Source organism: Sapajus apella, unplaced genomic scaffold, assembly GCF_009761245.1.
Source record: "Sapajus apella isolate SASKATOON/1434 unplaced genomic scaffold, GSC_monkey_1.0 scaffold44, whole genome shotgun sequence".
NCBI classification, from domain to species: domain Eukaryota; kingdom Metazoa; phylum Chordata; class Mammalia; order Primates; family Cebidae; genus Sapajus; species Sapajus apella.
Window position 1 is genome coordinate 17,773,334 of NW_022436984.1, and position 23,350 is coordinate 17,796,683.

At 36.4% G+C, this 23,350-nt stretch overlaps 1 protein-coding gene across 8 annotated transcripts in view; it reads right to left on the bottom strand.

Moving 5' to 3' along the window:
• Positions 1 to 23,350, bottom strand: part of PREPL (prolyl endopeptidase like) — a 49,981-nt gene that overhangs the window by 25,768 nt on the left and 863 nt on the right. For 2 of the 8 annotated variants that reach the window (XM_032239524.1, XM_032239528.1), the window contains exons 2-6: positions 22,174 to 22,714; positions 5,697 to 5,819; positions 3,946 to 4,012; positions 3,169 to 3,375; positions 1,821 to 1,956 (exon numbers count right to left, since the gene is read on the bottom strand). In XM_032239524.1, coding sequence (XP_032095415.1) covers positions 1,821 to 1,956; positions 3,169 to 3,375; positions 3,946 to 4,012; positions 5,697 to 5,819; positions 22,174 to 22,392 — 752 coding nt within the window. In that variant the 5' untranslated portion in view covers positions 22,393 to 22,714. The remainder of the gene's footprint in view (positions 1 to 1,820; positions 1,957 to 3,168; positions 3,376 to 3,945; positions 4,013 to 5,696; positions 5,820 to 22,173; positions 22,715 to 23,350) is intronic. The other 6 variants (XM_032239530.1, XM_032239529.1, XM_032239531.1 and 3 more) reach the window with 4 other exon arrangements.

Sequence of the window (23,350 nt, forward strand, 5' to 3'; positions counted from 1 at the left end):
TTAAGAATATTGGCTGGGTGCAGTGGCTCACGCCTGTAATCCCAGCACTTTGGGGGGCTGATGCAGGTGGATCACCTGAGATCAGGAGTTCAAGACCAGCCTGGCCAACATGGTGAAACCCTGTCTCCATAAAAAATAAAAAAATTAGCTGGGCATGGTAGCAGATGCCTGTAGTCCCAGCTACTCAGGAGGCTGAAACAGGAGAATGATTTGAATCCAAAAGGTGGAGGTTGCAGTAAGCTGAGATTGCACCATGCCTTCCAGTCTGTGCAACAGAGCAGGACTCCGTTAAAAAAAAAAAATTAAGAATATTAACTTGTCTTTTTGTTGAAAACACTTTCCTCCATTTTGTTATCTAGATTTTAACTATTTGCAATAGTTTTTGTAGTTTTTGATTTGAGTTTAATATTTTAGGGAATCAAGACTGTTAGTACCCTTTGTGATTTCTTACGCTGACTTTATGTCTCAAAAATACTCCAACCAAATTATTAAAAAATTTTTTTTTCTCAATAGATTCTTTAAATTTCTTGGGAATATATGCTGACATACGTAATGATGAAAATTACTTTTTTCCAAATAGTATTTTCCATTGCATTATAAAATAACACCCATTCATTTTTCATTAGTCTGTGATGCCTTTTATCATATAAATTTTCATATATACTAGGATCTGTTTTAGAGTTACTTATTCTAGGCTCTATTATTTGTCTATCATTTTGTATTATTTTTACTGTTATAGGTGCTTTAATATATAATTGTAAGGCAGGTCCCCTACCCTACTTTGCTCTTTATTTTTAACACTTTCTTTGCTACTTTTAACTATTTTTGTTTGCTTTGTTTGGTGATGACAAATCAAAAATAAACTACTTGATTTTAACTATTTTTGTTTACTTTGTTTGGTGATGACAAATCAAAAATAAACTACTTGATCAAATAATTGGTAGATATGTGGTTATACGAAGTGAGAACACAAGTGGCTCTATGGTAAAATGTGTCTAAGAGAATACGAGAAATGTAAACAACCAGAGGTTAATCTTTTTTTCTAATTATTTCTATTGATACTTATTTTTAAATTTAAAATGTATTTTCTATATGATTATAAAAATAACAATGCTTATTACAAAAAGAAAAAAAGTAGAAAAAAATTTGTTAGTACTTTGGGTATATTTCCTTTCAATCTTTTAAAAATGCATCTTTTTTCCTTGATACACCATTGACACCATAACATACATTCCAATTTTTTCAACTAGCATAATCACACATTTTTGAGTTAGTTTTAATTCATAATTTAGTAGCAAGAGATACTTTAAATTCTTCTATATATTACTAAAAATTTAATGGTTAAAAGGTGCTCAGCAATCATCAGGGACAAGGGGTGTTAGTTTGAAAGAGGGGTACCTACCTAAATATACCATTTACTCAAGCAACAGACACTGACTAAATAGCACTACAGAAACCTGGCACCCTGCGTATCAATTAAGATGCAAAGGTAAAATAGACTCAGTCTGTTCACAATCTAGCAGTTCTAAGTCAGCATTATGAATTTACATGAATGAACTATGTTGCAGTTACAACTATACTACAATTCACAAAATCAATTTGCTTTTAATAATAAATTGTTAATGATGCATCTGTGTTTACTCTGATTTTGAATATTACGAGACTCCAATTTTGAACACAAACAACTAATAAAAGAATGATCATTTTAAGCTTTATTATTCTTGGTTTTAAACAAAATAAACATTTCAAGTCAACGAGGGTCAGTACTTTAATTGGACAAATGTTCTGGATAAAAAGATTTGATTAGATTACTTTAGTACCTTGGGTCTTTTTCCGTGTAAAAACGTTCATTACGTTTGTTATCACCAAAAGTAGCTCGATAGACATCATTACAGCGAAGGTTCCTCTGAAAGGTGTAGAATAAAACATCTTCATCTTCCTCATCCTTTACCCATTCTGAAAGAAAATAATGAAAGAATTATAAATAATCACCTACATACCATGAAAAAAAAAAAAGGCACAGCACATTCTAATTTTGAATGCCAATGAGAAGATATGCAAGTTTATCCCTGGAAATCTAAACAGTTGACTGTATCTAATCTGTATTGTATATAAGCCAGAGAGCTTTCCTGAGAATAAACCACTACTATACCAGTTCCAAGTTTTCAAGTAGTTATCAGTCTCAGGGTACTTAAGTTTCTAAATAAGAGCTAAATGCTCAATATTTAGGAAAGACGTTGGTAAAGTCACATTTGCTTTTAGGAGATGAATTCTGTTTCACTCTACAACTTGAAACTAAGTCTGAGGAAATACTGCATCTCTCTCTCATGCGTAAACCTTCCCTGTCTGCTTTCAAGCCATAGGATATCTCCAACTACTAAACACATTTTGATGCTGATCCCACCAGAAGCTGTCAACAGAAGTTTGCACACAATTACATCATGACTGCCACCTGGCTGACAGTGATTTTAAGTCATCATTGTATAATATGCATCATTGTATAATATGTATAATGTGATTTTAGAGGTTAAAATGTACAAAATGTATGTCTTAGAATTCAACAGTTAGGGTATAATTTCAATTCACTGCAATAAAATTTAGTTAAACAATGGAGAAAATGATGGTAGAAAATGAAAAGAGAGGACAAAATGTAACATACGGACCACTCAATGATAAATAATACAATTTAAAGTTAGTTATATTACTAAAAATGTCACAGCTTCCATTGATAAATAAGTAGGTTCAACACATACCAAAGTTCTTTGGCAATGACTTTGGGCAGTTTGCTGTTAACAGCTCTATAAGATAACAAAAAATTAAAAAAACACATTCAAGCTTAAATTTGAATAAAATATTAAGATGCAACTTAACGTGTAAAAATGTATTCTAAATAATTTGGCAAAGAATTACTGATAAATCAAAATGTATGATACAATCTGGACTCTGTAACTGCTTTAAAAACATGAAGATTTCAAAATTACCCAACTAGATATACAATTAAATAAGGGAAGGGCTCCTGAATAAGAGGTTTTATAGGAAGATGTATAGTCCACAGGGATATATGGATTAGGCATTCACCTTCTCCCTCACTCACATGGGACAAAAAAATGTTTCAAAAGTGTTACTGTTGCCTTTTGAAACAGAGGACTATTTCCATGGGTGGCTTACCAAAACTGGACACATTTGGGAAAGATGCTTCCATTACAGGCTGATCGCTGAGCTTTATAACTACACAGGTAGATGCTTCAGAATCCTCAGTTCTTATCTTGGCAGCCACATATTTTTCATCTGGAGCAACTCTGATACAATCAATGAAGGGCTGGTCTAATTTCAGTTCCTCCAAATTGAACAAAACTTCATAATTATCATTGTCTGCTGCATAAAAAAAAATATGAAAGTGATAATTTAAATTACTTTAAATTTAAAGTAATTAAAAAAATTAAAACTGTATTTTAATGTTTTAAATCAGAATTCCCATTCTGTAAGAGGCCATATCCTAGCTTCTTTCAACAATGATGGCAGCTTAACTTGTATATAAACTGACAATAAGTTATTTAATATTATCTTACACTATTCAATATTATTCTATGCATCAACCTATGAGACATTATTTGGTATTGTTATAGTCTAGTTTAGTGTTTACAGACCATACAGAACCTAGAAAGTAAGCCAATATAAATGACAGTCAATAATATATGTCAGGTGCCTAGCATAGTACCTAAGACACAGCAGATGCTCAAAAAATGTTGGATCCCATCTCCATTCTCCCTGCCAAAGCTTCTGAGTGTAGTATTTAACTATGTCTTACATAAACTCAGAGATTAAAAAGTAGTCATTTAAAAAAAATTTATAAATAATCTTTAAAAAAAGTGTCTTTAACTTTGAGAAATTAATAAATTTCCTATAAAAATATAAAATCATGTGAAAAGAAATATTGTGGCATACCTTCTTCATCTTTGGAACGAACCAAGCAACAACCTTCTTGGTAATAAACAAAGCCACCATGTTTAACCTGACGATAAAAGAAACACACAGTTTACTTAATAATAATTTAATTAATCTTTTCATGGTCTGACTATTCAAGACGAAGAAGAAATGAGGCCTCTTATAAAAACAGACCTGTTGAAGTATACGAATGAACACATATGAAATATAAAATGGACCATTTTTACAATATAGTTGATAAGATACGATTTTCATGTTCATAATCACTAGAGGGGTTTTTAATACATAAATACAAGAGGCAGTAAAGAAAAGGTATAACAAAATCTATCCGTTCTCACGACTGTACAAAACACTTCTGCTATATTTTAGAAACATCTGATATCTGTACAATGGGAGTCAATTAACAGAAACCAAGTGGCATCTTTAAGATAATCCAAAATGATGCAGAGGAGGAAACTGTGGCTCAGATTAGCCTGAAAACCCAGTCAATAACTTTTTGAGAGTCTTTCCTTTAAAATAGGCCGTCACCAACAACTATACACAGTCTTGATTTTACATGAAGTATTTCATCTGGTGTGGGGTGACAAGACAGACAATTTGAAATTGAGACAAAGAATATTACCAAAATATGTTGTTCTTATCTAATGCCTACATATTAAATGTAATTGACTGATATGACTTCAGTGGCTTACAACATATTTGTTATCTGCTAGTTAATTTGAATCTGGAGTTCTTTATTCTTAACCTACTATTTCCATTCTACTAGGTAGGTGATTTTCACTTATTGTGGTTCTATTTTCCAATCTTACTGAAAAATTTTCAAAATGCATGTTCAATTCATTTCTTTTTCTTTTTTTTTTTTTTTGAGATAGAGTCTCGCACTGTCACGCAGGCTGGAGTGCACTGGTGCTATCTTGGCTCACTGCAACCTCCGCATCCTGGGTTCAAGTGATTCTCCTGCCTCAGCCTCCCAAGTAGCTGAGACTACAGGCACCCGCCACCACGCCCGGCTAATTTTTATATTTTTAGTAGAGATGGGGGATTTCACCATGTTGGCCAGGCTGGTCTAGAACTCCTGAACTCAGGTGATCCACCTGCCTTGACCTCCCAAAGTGCTGGGATTACAGGCATAAGCCACTGCGCCTGGCCCTCAATTCATTTCGATTGAATATTTATGATTGTGATAACCATAAAATGGTTAAACAGATGCTTGACTTTCATGGTATTATACTAAAGTTAATTCCTTTTATTAAAAAACTTTAGAACAATCAAATAATTTTCAAATAATAACAAAGTATGAACTAGTTTAATTGGAACTTCTCCTTAGAATTATTTAAAAATTTTTAAATCAGGGCTAGGTATGGTGGTTCACACCTATAATCTCAGCAGTTTGGGAGGCTGAGGTGGGAGGGTTGCTTGAGCCCAGGAGTTCAAGATCAGCCTGGGCAACACAGTGAGAACCTGTCTCTTAAATTTACTTATAAATCAGAACTGATTGTTTGCAAAAACCAGAATATATTACAGTTGAAAATTCATCTTAGTTTTGATATTTACACTTATTGAAAGATGTAAAGGATCACAATCCGTGATCACAATCTGTGAAGTCTTTGCTTTTTAAGTTTTTCAGCTTATTTTAAAGGCCAAAAGCAGTATAATCTTGATGTGGATTATGTCTCTAAATTGCAAGGTATCTCATTTGCATTTTGATTGGTAATATCGATTTTTTTAAAAAAAGACATAAGATATCTTACCTCCACATTGATGATTTCATATTCTTCTTGTGGCTGTGTTTCTAATCTTGTTCTCACTTTTTCAAATGCATCCATGTTTTCTGGAAGGGGTTTTTCGTTTTCTTGTTTAACAGGCTGAAGATCCTGGAAAAAGGTTTGTTATGATCAAAGCATTTCAAACTAGGGGAAAAAAACTTTTGCTTTTAAAGATAAGTAGGTATGTAGACCTAACATTGTAATACTTGCACAAAAAAACGACATAAGATTAAATAATATCCATTTCACACATTTTAAATGCTCTTTCCTAGGCTCATCAATAAAATGATCTCTTTTTCATTAAAAAAAAAAAAAAAAAGTAAACAAAGAATAAGACATTTGATGGTTATACTATTATTTTAGATGAATAAGTCCTTAAGAAGCAGGAATACTAAGAAGCTCAGGAGAAATGCTTAGAAATACTATGGGGAAAATTCATACACAATTAAGGAGAAAAGAAAATTTCATGAACTTTTACATATTTAATAGGAAAGTCAGGTAGAGAAAAAAATCTTTGGAGTTTTATACGTACTGAAGTACCTCCTAAAAGGAGGGAAATAACAAAGAAGAGGAAGGCATTATCATTACTAATAAATGTTCACTATTATTTTATTCACAGCCAGAATGATAAGAAATATTTTCCTACTTTATTAACTATAATTTTTTACTTTTTAATTTTTTAAAATTTACATGGGTCTGAGAACCAGGGGATATACTTTTCTTGTGGGAATAATTAACCCTCAAAACAGAACTGTTTATCAAATCAAAAAGTGAACTGGCTGGGTGCAGTGGCTCACACCTGTAACCCCAATACTTTAGGAGGCCAAGGAGAATGGATCACTTGAGCCCAGGAGTTCAAGACCATCCTGGGCAACATGGTGAGGCTCTGTCTCTATAAAAAATACAAAAAAAAAAAAAAAAAAAAAGAGAGAGAGAGAGAGAATGAATTAATGCCTAGTGAAACAGAGCTTCTTTTTCGGTTTCTTTAAGAAAAAAATAGTATGTTCGCTTTATGAAAGGAAGAACCAGGAAAAACAATAGAAAATTAGTGAACATGAGGAAGAGATAGATAAAAGCTAAATAAGCATTCACTGTGTCTTATTGGGAGTGACTAATAAGCTAAGAACTTTATTTGACTTCTGGTAAGCAAATAATTATAATATAAATCATTATAATTTGGATAAAGCAAAACCTCAGTTTTCAAATTTAAAAAGTGTTCAACAACTCAACACTGCAATGGTTTGCCTTATTTAACCAAAAGAATTCTGGTCAAGATTTTTTATTTCAGCTCTCTGCCAAAAATGACAACTGTACAGTGATTTGAGCCGGTGAGGGGGGAGGAGAACTTAAGTTTTTGGTAAGGATCTCCAATAGCTGGAAAATATTTATTGCATAAATGAATGTGTCCACACTTTACCAACACTGTAAAGAATGTAAACTATAAATATAGTTTATATTACAAAGAGTTTACAATCTAAAACAGAAGAATAGAAAAAATCACTAAATTAAATTGAAAATAATCATTTTTACAAAGGTTTTCCTTTTTGATTTTTTTTAGATACATTATTATTTGAATTAGATTCAAATTAACCATAATGGTTGCTATGATAGTCTCAATCATCTAGCTTCTACCTCCAATCACATAATTTTCTGAGTTTTTAAGAGACAGGGTATCACTATGTTGCGCAGGCTGGACTCAAACTCCTGAGCTCAAACGATCCTCTTGCCTCAGCCTCCCAAGTAGACGGGATGATACAAGTATGCCACCTCACCCCATACAGTTAATCTTTTGAGTAAGTATTTGAAGATCAAATATTGGAGGCTTATATGTTAATTTTTCATTCATTTTTTTAAAGAATTTCTACAAAAATCTATGGTTGATCTTTAAAGTGGTGAGGCATGATATCTATATCAATAATCCCCTCATATCACCATCAGAAGTCGGAAGATGACTAGAATTATATCCTGAAACTGTAACATAGCAATAGGAGCTGCCTTTGCATTTTTAGATTCAGAACTGTCTGTTCTATAATCTCCATTAAAACTTTTGAAGTAGGGTCAGGATTCTCTGTCTCTACTACCCTGCAGCTTCTAGCACATTCTAGGTCATGGAGCTGGGTTCTGTCACTTTTAAATACTCATTCTTACTCAGAACCATAGCCAACACAGAGCTAAAAGCAACAGAGCTGGCTCCAAAACTCATCCTCTTAACTTTACATTAAATCCAAATAAATAGAGTTTATCTGAACCAAAATACTCTGAAAACAATAGGATTTCTGACTGCCTTAATGAAATTCAAGCAGAACTCAAAAGCTTCCTAAGTAATTCTTCCAAAGGAATTATTCCCATGGAAACTGAGATTTTATATAATTTTCATATCATAAAGTACTCCAAGTTACTTGGTTTTTTTTCTGTCCCAAGGACACCTGTTATGTGTTTTAAGCTTTCATTTCAATTTCAGCTAGCAATATCATTAGGGTATACAGCTAAAGCCATCCATTTTAGCCAGGTATCTTAATACTTTAAATAGTCTAGTTGCTTTAAGGGCATATACTACCCAATGGAGCTGAAGTAAGGATGGCTTTACCGTCAGATTTTAAGAAGGTTACAGATACAGAATCACTCGATTAGTGGTAAAAAGAAGTACTCCTTCCCACTTCCCAAGTGGCCCTCCACAAAATCATTTTAACAATGAAAACTGCTATAAAAAGGAGAATGGCGTGTGTTAACTTGATCATGGCAAAGATGGTGAACTCTAAAGATAGAAAAATGGTGAAGTAGGAAGACACTGGACAGCCCTTCAGTCAAGACTAATTAGCCATTAGTAAACGGCTGATTCTAAGGCTAGGGCAGGGAGAAAACACATGGTAGGTTTGGGAAATCTTCTGCCAGAAAATAAGGAAGTGCTCAAAGTTTAATGGACACATGTCAAAAGAATACAAGTATCAACTGAAGGGGTTTTTCTGGCCACATTTTGGACAATTTGAGCAACAAAAATAATAATAAACAAATATATTGAAAAAAACAGAAATCTACAGCAATAGAAAAACAGAATGCAATATGAAGCATTTAAATTTAGGAAAACAAAAAAGAGTAAATCTGAAGGAAGTAAAAGAAAGGAAAAAAATTAATTTGTTGCAATTAAATTGATAACAAAGAAACTAAAGGAATCAAATTAAAAGTTGGCTCTTTTAGAAACCTATTAAATACAAACATCACAAAATTGATGAAGAAAAAAATATGAGGAGTGAAAAAGGCATAATTACAGATATAATAGAGATTTTTAAAAATCACAATAAACTTTATGTGAATCTATTTGAAAACAAATGAAATGGGTAATTTTCTAGAAGGAAAAAATAATTACCATAACTGACTCAAGAAACAGAAAAGCTATGTAAGCCACTAACTCTTAAAGAAATTAAATTGGTAATTAAGTGTCTCCTTCTTGAAAGAGACACCCAGCCCAGATGTTTTCAAAGGTAGCTTCCTTGGATCTTCAAGAAACATATAATCGTTTCACAATCTACAGAATGAGAGAAAATTTTTGCAATCTATCCATCTGACAAAGGGCTAATATCCAGAATCTACAAAGAACTTAAATAAATTTACAAGAAAAAAACAAACAGCCCATCAAAAAGTGAGCAAAGGATATGAACAGATACTTTTCAAAGACATTTATGCAGCCAACAAATATATGACAAAAAGCTCATCATCATTGGTCATTAAAGAAATGCAAATTGAAATTACATTGAGAGACCATCTCATGCCAGTTAAGATGGCAATCATTAAAAGTCAGGAAACAACAGATGCTGGAGAGGATGTGGAGAAATAGAATGCTTTTACACTGTTGGTGGGAGTATAAATTAGTTCAGCCATTGTGGAAGACAATGTGGTGATTCCTCAAGGATTTAAAACTAGGAATACCATTTGACCCAGCAATCCCATTACTGGGTATATACCCAAAGGATTATAAATCATTCTGCTATAAAGACACAGGCATATGTATGTTTATTGTGGCACTGTTCATAATAGCAAAGACTTGGAACCAACCCAAATGCCCATCAGTGATAGACTGGATAAAGAAAATGTGGCACATATACACCATGGAATACTATGCAGCCATAAAAAAGGATGAGTTTATGTCCTTTGCAGGGACATGGATGAAGCTATAAATCATCATTCTCAGCAAACTAGCACAAGAACAGAAAACCAAACACTACGTGTTCTCACTCATTAGTGGGAGTTGAACAATAAGAACACACGGACACAGGGAGGGGAACATCGCACACTGGAGCCTGTCAGGGGGTGGGGAGGCTAGGGGAGGAATAGGGGGAGTTGGGGTCTAGGGGAGGGATAGCATTAGGAGAAATACCTAATGCAGATCACAGCAAACCACCGTGGCATGCATGTGTATACCTAAACCTGCACATTCTGCACATGTACCCCAGAACTTAAAGTATAATAATAAAAAAAAAATAGTAAAAGAGATAAAACTATTCATTTTAATAGGTTAATATAACCTTGGCAACAAAATGAGATAGTAATATAAGACAATTAAAAAATCAATCTTAATTCTATTATTCTAAAGTAAAATATGATAAAGTCAATTTTGAAAAGCACAGAGTAAAAACAATAATAGTAATACTAATAAAACTTTATGTGACCAAGTAGGATTTTTTCCTAAGAATAAAAGGATGGTCCAACATCAGAAAAAAAAAAAGTCTATCAATGTAATAACACAAATAAAGGAGATAAATCTTAGAGCCATTTCAAGAAATGCAGGGGAAAAAAATTAATCACCATGCTTTAAACAATTGATAAAACCTTAAATTACGAATGGAGAGGAACTTCCTTAATAGTTTCTGTCAGTTATCTTACACAGAAATATACTAAATCTGCAATTAAAATACCTGAAATTCATTCATATTAGCATACATGGTATTTAGCAACCATGAAACACCAATGAGATTTCCAAAATATTATATTCATTTAAAATAACTAATTGTATTTGGTATTAACTCATTTTATTTTAAAAAAGCAATTGTTAAATGAAGGAAAATTGTTTCTTTCATCTTCTGCCTCCAGTTCTTCTCCTTACACTCTTCTCTAGAGCCCAGACTTTTGCCCTTCTTATGCCACTGACTGCTTCTGTCAAGGTCACTGAATGGCCACCACATTGCAAGGTGCAAAAGTCAATTTTCAGTATTCATATTACTTGACCTTTCAGCATCATGATACAGTTGATCACCTCCTCCTCCTAAAAACACTTTACTTGGCTTCTAGGACACCTCATTCTCCTTGTTTTCCTTTTATTTCATTGGTCTTTCCTTCTCAGTCTCTTTAGCTGGTTTGTTTCGCTCTTGTTGCCCAGGCTGGAGTGCAATGGCATGATCTCGGCTCACTGCAAACCCTGCCTCTGGGGTTTAAGTGATTCTCCTGCCTCAGCCTCTTAAGTAGCTGGGATTATAGGTGCTCACCACCATGCTTGGCTAATTTTTTGTATTTTTAGCAGAGACGGGGTTTCACCACATTGGCCAGGCTAGTCTCAAACTCCTGACCTCGTGATCTGCCCACCTTGGCCTCCCAAAGTAGTAGATTACAGGCGTGAGCCACCGTGCCTGGCATCTCCCTGGCTTTTTACCATTGGCAGGGGTCAGTTCCCGGGCTACTTCTCTTCTTTAGTGTCTGCCCCAATTCCCTTGGTGATCTCATTCAGTCATGACCTTAAATATTATTTATATGCTGAGGACTTCCAAATTTACAGCTGTAGCCTGAACAACCCTGAACAAGTTGAATTTGTATGTCCAACTGAGTAACCAACATTTCTACTAGATGTCTAATATGCCAAAAAATGTCTAAATCTGAACTTTCAATCTCCCCATATATCCCCTGCCTTATTAAGAACAAAACAAAAAAAACTGTTTTCCAGGCAATCTTTCTAATTTACATAAATGACAAATCTGTCCCCTCAGCTACTCAAGCTTAAAAGCATTAGAGCTGGTTTTGTCTTTTTCTTTTGCCACAAACAAGTGGTCTGCCAAATCCTGTCAATTCTATTTTCAAGATATATCTAGAATCTGACCACTTCTCACACCTGGATTGGACACTAGGCTAGTATGATCATTATTTCTCCCTTGGATTACTGCAAAAGCTCAAGGGCTTCCTCTGCTTCTGCACTTTTCTTCCAGTCTATTTCAACAAAGGAGCTTATGTGAATCTAAAGTCAAATTATGTTACTCCACTCAAAATCCTCCAATGGTTTCCCATCTTGCTCAAGCGGAAAAGCAAAAATCCTTACAATGGTCTACAGAGTCCTGAAGAGTCTTGTCCCATTACATTGCTGACCTCATCTACTACTACACACCAAGTCCACTTATTCCAGTTAATCCACACTTGATGCTTCTTGAACATATAAAGCTTGCTCCCATATCAGTTTCTCAGAACTTGGACCTATGCCCAAATACTTCCTTAAAGCCATTGCTCAAACGTCAACTTCTAAGTTAGGCCTTTCCTAACCATTTTACTAAAATAACATCCCTCCCTATCCCCACACTGCCTATTCACATCTTCCCTTTTTTTTCTTCTTCACCATACCTATTACTTCTGTCATACTCTGTATTACATTTATTTATTTTTTTTTTTTTGAGAGATGAGGTCTCACTTGTGTCACACCTTGGTTGGAGTGCAGTGGCATGATCTCAGCTCATTGCAACCTCTGCCTCCTGGGCTCAAGCAATCGATCCTTGACCTCAGCCTCTCAAGTAGCTGGGACTATGGGTGCTATCATGCCCAGCTAATTTTTGCATTTTTTTGTAGAAACAGGGTTTTGCCATGTTTCCCAGGCTGTTCTTGAATTCCTGGTCTCAAGCAATTAGCCTACTTCAGCCTCCCAAAGTGTTGGGATTACAGGCATGACCCATTGCACCTAGCCTTGTTCATGTAGTTCTTTATTCTTTTTCTCCTTCCTGCTCAAGTAGGATGGTAAGCTTCAAAAAGGCAGGGATTTTTATTTTGTTCAGTGCTATGTCCCCAATGCCTAGAATGGTGCATTAGTAGATGTTCAACAAATATTTGCAGAGTTGAATAAAATTCAGATAGCACAAAACATAAAATGAAAAAATATATTTAATGAAAGCTATCACAAAGTAAAAAGAATATTAATAGGACAAACATGGAGAAGATAAATACAGCACATGTAAAAGACAAAACACGTATAAAGAAATCTTAGGAATCAGTAAGAAAAGGATAAGCAATTAAAAGAAGGTCAAAAGACAAGAATAGGAATTCAAGAAGAAAATCCAATAGGATCAATAAATTTAAGAAAAGATGCCCAATGGCCAGCAGTGGCAGCTCATGCCTATAATCCCAGCACTTTGGGAGACTGAGGCAGGAGGATCACTTGAGCCCAGAAGCTTGAGGCCAGCCTGGGTAACATAGCAAGACTCTGTCTCTATTAAAAAAAAAAAAAAAAAAGGTTTTGTATTTTGGAGCATTTCAGATTTTGGAGTAAGGATGCTCTACCTGTACCACAAGATATTGAAAAAGAAAGGTACTGTGAATTGGGCTACCTTAGGTCTACTTCTGACTCTACATTTTCTCACTTAACCTTTGGCTCTGTGGCTTTAGTTTCTTCATTTGTTTAGAAAGAATTCACACACTTCCTGATTTTAAAACTTATTACAGTGGTAATAAGTGGTAGCTCACGCCTATAATCCCAGCACTTTGGGAGGCTGAGAAGGGTAGATCACCCTGATGTCAGGAGTTTGAGAACAGCCTGACCACATAGTGAAACCCTATCTCTACTAAAAATAAAAATAAAAAAATAGCTAGGCATGGTGGTGGGCACCTGTAATCCCAGCTACTTGGGGGGCCTTGGCAGGAAAATTGCTTGAATCTGGGAGGCAGAAGTTGCAGTGAGCTGACATGGTACCACTGTACTCCAGCCTGGGTGACAGAGCAAGACTCTGTCTCAAAAACAAAACCAATTTATTACAAAGCTATAATAATTAAATGTGTAGTACTGCCACAAGGACAGACATATAGAAAAATGAGATACAAGTGAGAGTCCAGAAATAAACCATTAAATTTATGGTCAGTTGATTTTTAGAAAGGATGCCAAGACAATTCAATGGGAAAAGAATAGTCTTTTCAACAAATGTTGCTGAGACCACGGACACCCACAAGCCAAAGAATAAAGTTGTACCCCAATCCCTTACACCATAAATAAAATGAATTCAAAATGGATCATGGGGCTGGGCATGGAGGCTCACGCATGTAATCCCGGCACTTTGGGAGACTGAGGCAGGAAGATTACTTAAGCTTATTAGGAGTTCAAGACCAGTCCACACAACAAAGTGAGACCCTGTCTCCACAAAAAATCAAAATATTAGCTGGGCATGGTTGTGGTTCCAGCTACTTGGGAGGTGAGGCAGCAAGACAGCTTGAGCCCAGGAGGTTGAGGCTACAGTGAGCCATGTTTGTGCCTCTGCACTCCAGCCTGAGCAACATGAGAGGCTGTCTCAAAAAAAAAAAAAGATAAGTATCAAAGACCTAAGAAAGACTGCAGATGGGATAATTTCTGGGGTATGTTTTCCAGCAATAAAATTCATGGTTATATGAAAATAAAAAATGCATTCATTTAACTATTCATTCTATAAACACTGCTTAACTACGATGTGACAGTCATTATGCTACGTGCTGGCAAGATATATATTATAAAATTCTTATCTTTAAGGATCTCCCAATATAATGGGGAGACAGAAAAAGTTTAAAATGATTTAGTAATAGCAGAGAAGTCAATACAGTGATGTAACTCTTATGGCTTAAACTGCTACCTATATATAACAACTCCCCCCAAATTCCAGACTCATATATCCAACTGATACTGAAATATCCACTTTACTAGTGAGTTATATTTATCCTTTTTTTTTTTGAAATGGAGTCTCGTTTCCATCACACAGGCTGGAGTACAGTGGCACAATATCGGCTCACTGTAATCTCTACCTCCCAGGTTCAAGTGATTCTTCTTCCTCAGACTCTCAAGTAGCTGGGGTTGCAGGCATGCACCACCATGCCTGGCTAATTATTTTTTGTATTTTTAGTAGAGACGAGGTTCCACAATATTGGTCAGGCTGGTCTCCAACTCCTGACCTCAGGTGATCCATCTGCCTCAGCATCCCAAAGTGCTAGAATTACAGGCGTGAGGCACTGTGCCTGGCCTTTTTCATTCTTAAGATCTGAATATCAGTCAGGTTACATACATGACTGTGAAATAAGTCCCTCTGAAACATAAAGATAAACCTGATGTGTTTTAGAATTTTGAGATTTTGGAATGTTAACTTGGTACCTTATCTCAGTTTACAGGGGAACAACACTCTGCAATCAAATGCGGTAACATTTTAGAGCATTTAAAAATATCTACTAATTGGGATAAATAAAGATCACAATAGCTTTGAGTCAGTTTAGATCAGGTTTTGCCCATTCTCTTAGAATCCAAAGAGATGAGGAATTATCACCGAGCTCTCTAGTCTTCCATTAAGATGTCTCAAATAAAATGCAATCAGGGCCAGGTGCGGTGGCTAATGCCTGTAACTCCAGCACTTTGGGAGGCCAAGGCAGGCAGATCACTTGAGGCCAGGGTTTCCAGACCAGCCTAGTCAACATGGGGAAACCCTGTCTATATTAAAAATAGGAAAAAAATAGCTGGGTGTGGTGGCACACACCTGTAATCCCAGCTATTCAGGAGGCTGAGGCACGAGAATCGCTTGAGCCTGGGAGGCAGAGGTTGCAGTGAGCAGAGACTGTGCCACTGCACTACAGCCTAGGTGACAGAGTGAGACACCGTCTCCAAAAAGAAAAAAAAAAAAAAAAAAAAAAAAGCAAACACCCTGTAAAGACTCTCATCTTCACTCATCTGAGTTACGGACAAGCCTTCCTACTTCCAATCTACTCTCTGTTTTGTCAGAGTGATTCTTCTAAAATGCAAATCCGATTGCACCTACATTTTTCAATAACATTCTATTGCTTAAAAGGATGCAACTCAAACTTTTAGATATACAAAACTACGTATATATGATCCTGCCCTATTTGCCTCTTTTGGCTCACCTTTGACCAGGTTTATTTATTTATTTATTATTGTGGAGACAGAGTCTCATTCTGTCACCTAGACTAGAGTGCCGTGGTGTGATATTGGCTCACTGCAACCTCTGCCTGCTGGGTTCAAGTGAATTTTCCTGCCTCAGCCTCCCAGGTAGCTGGAGTTACAAGCACACACCACCAGGCCTGGCTAATTTTTATATTTTAGTAGAGACGGGGTTTCACCATGTTGGCCAAGCTGGTCTCAAATTCCTGACCTCAAATCATCCACCCGCCTCGGCCTCTCAAAGTGCTGGGACTATAGGTGTGAGCCACCACACCCAGCTATCTTTGACCATTTTGGCTCTTCTAATTGTAGTGGTGCCCTCAATTCTGAGCTTTTACACATGCTGCTCCCTCTGCCTAGTTTCTGTCCTTGTTATATGTTACCTCCTAAGAAGGGAGGTAATTCTGACCATAGTAACCAAAGTAACTTCTCAGGGGGTAACATTGAATCAAGACCTAAAGTAGGTGAAGGAACTAATCAAGTAGTGGTAAACAGGATTAAGGAATAGTACATAAAGTTCCTAAGATGTATAGGAAAGAGTCATGTTCTTCAATCTGGGAGATGACCACTGAAGCCTACCCAAGGGAGGAAAGGGCAGGAAATGAGAGAGGGGTGAGATCTTGCATGCCCTTAGGAGACATAATTAGGAGACTGCATTTTATGTTTCTGTAATAAGTTTGGGAAGGTTTTGATTTGGGAAGTGACATGATTTCATTTATATCTTAAGATCATTTTTCTGATGATGTGGAAAATGGGTTGGAAAGGAACAAGAGGGAAAGCCAAGAGCCTGGTTAGGAGTCTTTACCAGTGGTCCAGGCGGAAGACAACTAGAGCGATGACAGTGGAAAGATATGGACAGGTTCAATATATATTCTAGAGGTTAATATGTTTCTGAAAACATGTTAAACATGATGGTATACAAAATTTGGGGTGTATAAACATTGTATTAGGTTATAATTAGACCATCAAATTAATGATTTACTGAATATGAATTATTTGGATGAAACAAATTGATTAAACTCAAACAAGGAGGTAATCGACTTGGTGGTATGGAGACATGGCAAAGATCACAAAGCTGGTCAGGAATACACTGTTAATGGATATGACGGCAGGATAAGGAAATGAGAATAAAAAATCTTTTCCAGTGTTCTCGCTTGAACAAATGAATACACAGCAATGAAATAAAGAAGAGCTGAGTTGGGGCTGGAGAAGTGAAGCTCAATTGCAGATAGTTTGTTTGGGAAGACAGTGAAATGTCCACCTGGAGACTGTTAGTTAAGCAGCAAAATACTGTGTAGCTCAGAAGGAATTCTGGGGATGACGACAGTAGTTGCTGTGTTCCTTCAATCCATGGGCATGGATAAGATTACTGAGGAAGAAATTAAAGAGAGAAAAAGGAACAGGACCAAGTCCTGAGAAACCTCTAAATTTAGAGGTCAAATGGAAGAAAAGTTTGAAAAGCAGACTGAGGATAATAAGCTTCTAAGGTAAGAGAAAAACCAGAAAAGGGTGGAGTCATAAAGCCCAAGAAGAAGAGTCTTCCAAGGAGGAAATGGTCATGTATGTCCAATCTGCTAAGAGGGCTTATTCAAGAGGACGAAAGGAAAACCACCTGTGGGTTAAAATATGTAACACCCTGGGTGACAGTGACACAGGTTTTAAGGAAGGAGTGGAAGCCAGACCCAAGCAGGTTAAAGAATAAATGGAATGTGAAGAAGCAACTAACAATGAAGTTGTGCCTATAAGGTAGTCCCACTCTATGAATTATTATAAAAAAATTGTTGAGACTACCACTTTTTTTTTCTTTCTGGCATTTCTGAGTTTTCCTTTATAGTTTTTCTTTCCTCCTTTCATGACAATGTTTTGAACTTAGTTATAACCAGTGGTTCTTACAAGTCACAGATCATGGTGAAGAAGCTATCTGTCAACCAATCTATTTAAGAGCTTTTCAACCAGAAGAAGCTGATTTTAAAAAAAAGTTACAAAAAAAAAATTGGAAAAAAGACACTATTGCAGGAGCTGCTAATCTGTATTGTAGAAATAGGCAAATGACATGTTTATCCAAAGGATTTAGTCTTCTCTCTTTAATTATTCAATTTCCTTTTTGTATCTTCTTCAAATTTTCACTATTAAAGATTTTGGGATTTTTTTTTTTTTTTTGTGGCAGAGTCTCACTCTGTTACCCAGGCTGGAGTGCAGTGGCATGATCTTGGCTCACAGCAAACTCTGCCTCCCGGGTTAAAGGGATTCTCCTGCCTCAGCCTCCTGAGTAGCTGGGATTATAGGCACACACCACCACACCCAGTTAATTTTTGTATTTTTACTGGAGATGGGGTTTCACCATGTTGGTCAGGTTGGTTTTGAACTCCTGACCCAGTGATCTGTCCACTTTGGCTTCGCAAAGTGCTGGGATTACAGACAGGAGGAGCCACTGTGCCTGGCTGGGAATTATTTTTGTAGGCAGAGCAGAGCAGGATGATGTGGAAGATAAATGTGACATCTGGATGGATACTAGTCTTTGAATATCGCTAGCTGGTTTGTAAGTATAATGGAATAAGTTCGTCTTGCCATCTGGCTAACGTAAAATGGAAAGCTAAGGTACCTGCCAATAAGAACTGCAGAACTGAATGAATTCAATAAGGTTTAGATTAACAACACTTGATTACCAAACATTTCCAGTTTCTAAATACAAGTCCACTGTCAGTCAAGCTGTGAGTTTCAGAATTACCTGATAAACTTTAAAAAACAGATGTAGGGCCAGGTGCAGCAGCGCATATCTGTAATCCCAACACTTTGGGAGGCAAGGTGGGTGGATCTCCTGAAGTCAGGAGTTCGAGACCAGTCTGACCAACATGGTGAAACCCCGTCTCTACTAAAAAATACAAAAAATTAGCTGGGCATGGTGGCTCGTGCCTGTAATCCAGGCTACTCAGGAGGCTGAGGCAGGAGAATTGCCTGAACCCAGGAGGCAGAGGTTGCGGTGAGCTGAGATCGCGCCATTGCACTCCAGCCTGGGAAACAAGAGTGAAACTCCGCCGCACCAAAAAAAAAAAAAAAAAAAACAAAAAATATATTAGCTGGGCATGGTGGCAGGCGCCAGTGATTCCAGCTACTTGGGAAGCTGAGGCAGGAGAATTGCTTGACCCTGGGAGGTGGAGGTTTCAGTGAGCCAAGATGGCACCATTGCACTCCAGCCTGGGTGACAGAGCAGGACTCCATCTCAGAACAAACAAATGACAAAAAACCAAAAAACCCAAAAACAAATAAAAACAGATCTGTAGGCCACAATCACAGAGATGTTCATTACACAACAGACGTGGGGTGAGATCCAGGAATCCGCATTTCTAAAAAGCTCTCCAGGATTTCTGATATACAGCTAGGCTGCAGAAGTTGATCCTGAAGAGTCCCCAAACTTATAGGCAATAATTTGTTGCTAAGGTACAAGACAGAAGTATAGAATCATGAAATTTTAGCACTTGGAAGACTTTTTAGAGAATGACAAATTGAAACTCCTTTTTTTTTTTTTTTGGAAACAGGGTATTCCTCTGTCACTCAGGCTAAAGTGCAGTGGCACAATCTTGGCTCATGGCAGCCTCATCCTCCCAGGCTCAAGCAATTCTCGCATCTCAACCTTCCAACTAGCTGGGACTATAGGTGTGCGCCACCACGCTCAGCTAATTTTTTGTCTTTTTGGTAGAGATGGAGTTTTGCCATGTTGCCAAGGCTGGTCTCAAATTCCTGAGCTCAGGGATCTGCTCGCCCTGCCCTCCCAAAGTTCTGGGATTACAGGCATGAGCCACCGCCCCTGGTCAGAACTCCCAGTTTTTTTTTCAGTCAGGAAAATCAAGAGTCCTGATGAGTTCACAGTCACACCAATTGTGGTTAGATCTTTGGCCTTCTAGCATCCCCATTACACATGCTACTTTGTTTCTCAGTGAACTTATACAGATAATAGGTCTTTACTTTAAGCAGATATATTTTAATTTACCTAAAAGCATTAACTACTTTTTCTACTTTATTGCACCCTATAAAAGTGGACATAGTTGGAACTCAGTGGATGCTTGCTGAAGAAAGAAAATGTGTATTCTTGTCTACAGGTGTTTTCACAGCTGCAGGAGTATCTTTCTAAAGCTTTCCCAGGTCTTAGTCATCAAAAAAGATAAAGACCATGGCTTTTATGTTACATCATTTCTCACAGAAGGAATGACTGATACATGACATGTGAAAGCAGGATTGCTTTCTCAGGTAAAGGAATTACTACAAGAGCTATTAATACTTGGAGTCACTAAGTCAGGTTAAAGTTTCCACAGGAAATCTATAAAAGAGAAGATTTTTAGACTTATAGATTCCCACTGGAAATCTATAAATTTCCAGTGGGAATCTATGAAAGAGAACTCAAAAGTTGCTTCAGGGACAAATGGAGGGAAAAAAATAGTCAACCTTCTGTTTAGAATGTGAGCTAATAACACAGCTGTTACCCTGATGGTAATTCCTGCCTACTATTTATAAACTAAGAGTTGAGACAAAGTATGAGATGACAAAATTTTCTAAATACAATGCAAAATAAAATGACCTAACGGTCCAAAATTCAGTTCAATAGGTGAAATTTAAAACTTTATCTTTCTAAAGTAGGAAAGATACAAAAAAGGTACAAAAAACACAAAAATGAAATAAATGGAAGATATAAAGAATTTCTAAATGAGTAAATAAAGAATTGAAGTGCTAAACTAATGCAAGACACTATGAAAAGGAAAACAATTTCAAAGACTAAAACATAAAGAGTAAAAGTCTAGGAAGACTAGGAGGCTAACATATAAAAAGTTAAAAGCAAAAGAGACACACACACAACACCCAAATACGTATCAGCTAAGGACAAAAACTGAACAAAAATTAGAAAGAGTAAAATTAGATTAAAAAGATACTTTCCAAAATGAGAAGAATCTGCCCAAGTGTCCATCAATAGAAGAATGGATAAACAAAATGTGGCTTATACATACAATGGAATATTATTCAGCTATAAAAAGAAATGAAGTTATGATACGGGCTTCAACACAGATGAACTTTGAAAACATCATGCTAAGCCCCTAAACTGCATACTTTAAAATGGATAAAGGCGAAAACTTTGTTACACATATGTTTTACCCAAAGAAAGGAGAAAGCCAAAACAGACTAAAAAGAAAAATCAGTAAGCAACAAAACCAGAAAAATATTAAAATAAAAAATAAAATATTAAGATCATAAATGTGTGAAACTGTTGCAAGAATATTACCCCCAAATGTCATTAAGGAACCTAAGAAGTAAAAGGTAGGAGAGGGATTTCAAAGCGGCAGCAGCACAAATTAGACAATTTAATTTCAAATAAGTAGGATGACCATATAATTTACCATCCTAACCAGGACACTTTTGAGAGGAAAGGGGACACTATTAATAAGTACACAGGGACAACAGGTGTAGACTGGGGCTGTCCCTGACAAAAATGGATATGTGGTCACTCTCTACATAAGGGCAATCAGGTTCTCAAGGCTGAGTTCATGCCCACAGCTTGGAGTCTTGCCAGAAATGCAATACTCTGACAGTGTCTTTCTGAATGACTCCAGTGGTCAAAAACGCAAGACAGTTTTTCATTTTTTTACAGAGAAATAAAACACAATTCATAGCCTTTACTGAAGTTTACTGATTCAAGATTCATAAAACAATTGTTATTAGCATATCATATTTTATTAAGAGCTATAATTTAGTATTCTAGGAATTTTAGAAGGGTGAATTATACTTTGAAATGCACTGGCAGGCATACTAAGGAAGTCCTGAGGTGAATCATTTTTTATAAACCTACATTTTTATATTGCCTTAGAGCCCTATAAATATATGTATATCCCCCCCCCTTTTTTTTTTTTTGGATGGAGTCTCCCTCTGTTGCCTGGGCTGGAGTGCAGTGGCACGATCTCAACTCACTGCAACCTCTGCCTCCTAGGTTCAAGGGCTTCTCCTCCCTCAGCCTCCCAAGTAGCTGGGATTACAGGCGGTGCCACAAAGCCTGGCTAATTTCTGTATTTTTAGTAGAGATGGGGTTTCACCATGCCATGTTGGCCCAGGCTGGTCTCGAACTCCTGACTTCAGGTGACCTGCTGGCCTTCAGGTATCTGCTTGCATATACTCTTTTTATACGTATATTTGACAAGAGAGAATTGAGACTTGAAAATTTGAAAAATCAAGTTAGAATTACTGAGAAAATTAGTAGCTCTGACATTGTACCCATTCTTTATTTTTAAACTAAAATTAATCTTAATGACCTACAAATAGGTTAACTTAAACAGTCCATACCTTACATGAGAAGCTCCGACTTGGGATGTTTCTTGCTAACTCTGATATCTTGGGTTTATTCTGAAGATACTTGGTTAGGTGATATTTTTTCAATTTTATTCTATTGTAATAATGATCAGCGAAGTTACAGTGATTCAATGGTTGTTTCTGCATGCATTTTCCCAGTTGAGGAATACTATACTTCAAAACTTGGAGAAATAATTTGGTCTTCTGCTGCATGATATCAAAGTCCCTGGTTTATGCTCCCTTTGGGGCTGGCAGCACACAAATGATTTTATAGGTATGATTACAGAGTAGTGGGTTCTCAGAGTATCTAAGATCAGCAGTTCTCATCCCTCCATTTCAGGGCCATTCCCGGCTTAGGTTATGAATAACTTCAGACAGCTGATAACTTAGGCTAACTAAATCTAAAAACTTGTATAAGTTAAAGTTTCATTCAAATCATACTTCTTGGCAGATGTGACTTAAATGTCTCACTTGCACAGTCAGTCCTATCAGGCTCAAACTATGCAGCACTGATTCTGGCACACAAAAGGGCAAACTAAAACAAAAAAGAAGAAACAAAAAACAAAATAAAAATTTGCAAATAAGTATAGAGACTTAATGGGATATCTCTGGAACTCAGGGTTGTAAAAGGCAAAATGCCTTTGGTCTTACATAATTACGAACATGTGGGGATAAACTAGAAAAGCCTAATTAGTTAATCAAGGTGGGGAGGAAAGATCAATTATTGCTGAGTGTTGACTAAGTGCCAAGTGCTTTTATCTTCTTTGTCTAACTTAAATTTCATATGGACTTGATAAAGTATTTATTATAATGCTCATTTTACAGGTTGCCAAACTGTGGCTGTGGGAGGTTTTAAGCAACTGTCCTAGGTCACTTGGACAGTAAGTTGTAGAGCAAAAACCCAATTTGATTTGGCTCCAAATATTGGACATAATCAACTATGGATTTTTAACGTTAAAAAGGTATTTAGCACATTAATTAAGAACAGCAAAAAACGCCTGCAAGATGCACAAATCAATGTGAGGTCATCTCTGGTTTGTCAGGAGGTGGCTTTTATTAACCTTGAGAGCTAATAAGCAGTTGAGAGTCAGAGACACCTGGGTTGAGGTCTTGGCCCCTACACTTAACTGTGTTTCTGGGCCTCAGTTTCTTCATGTGGAAAAATGAAATG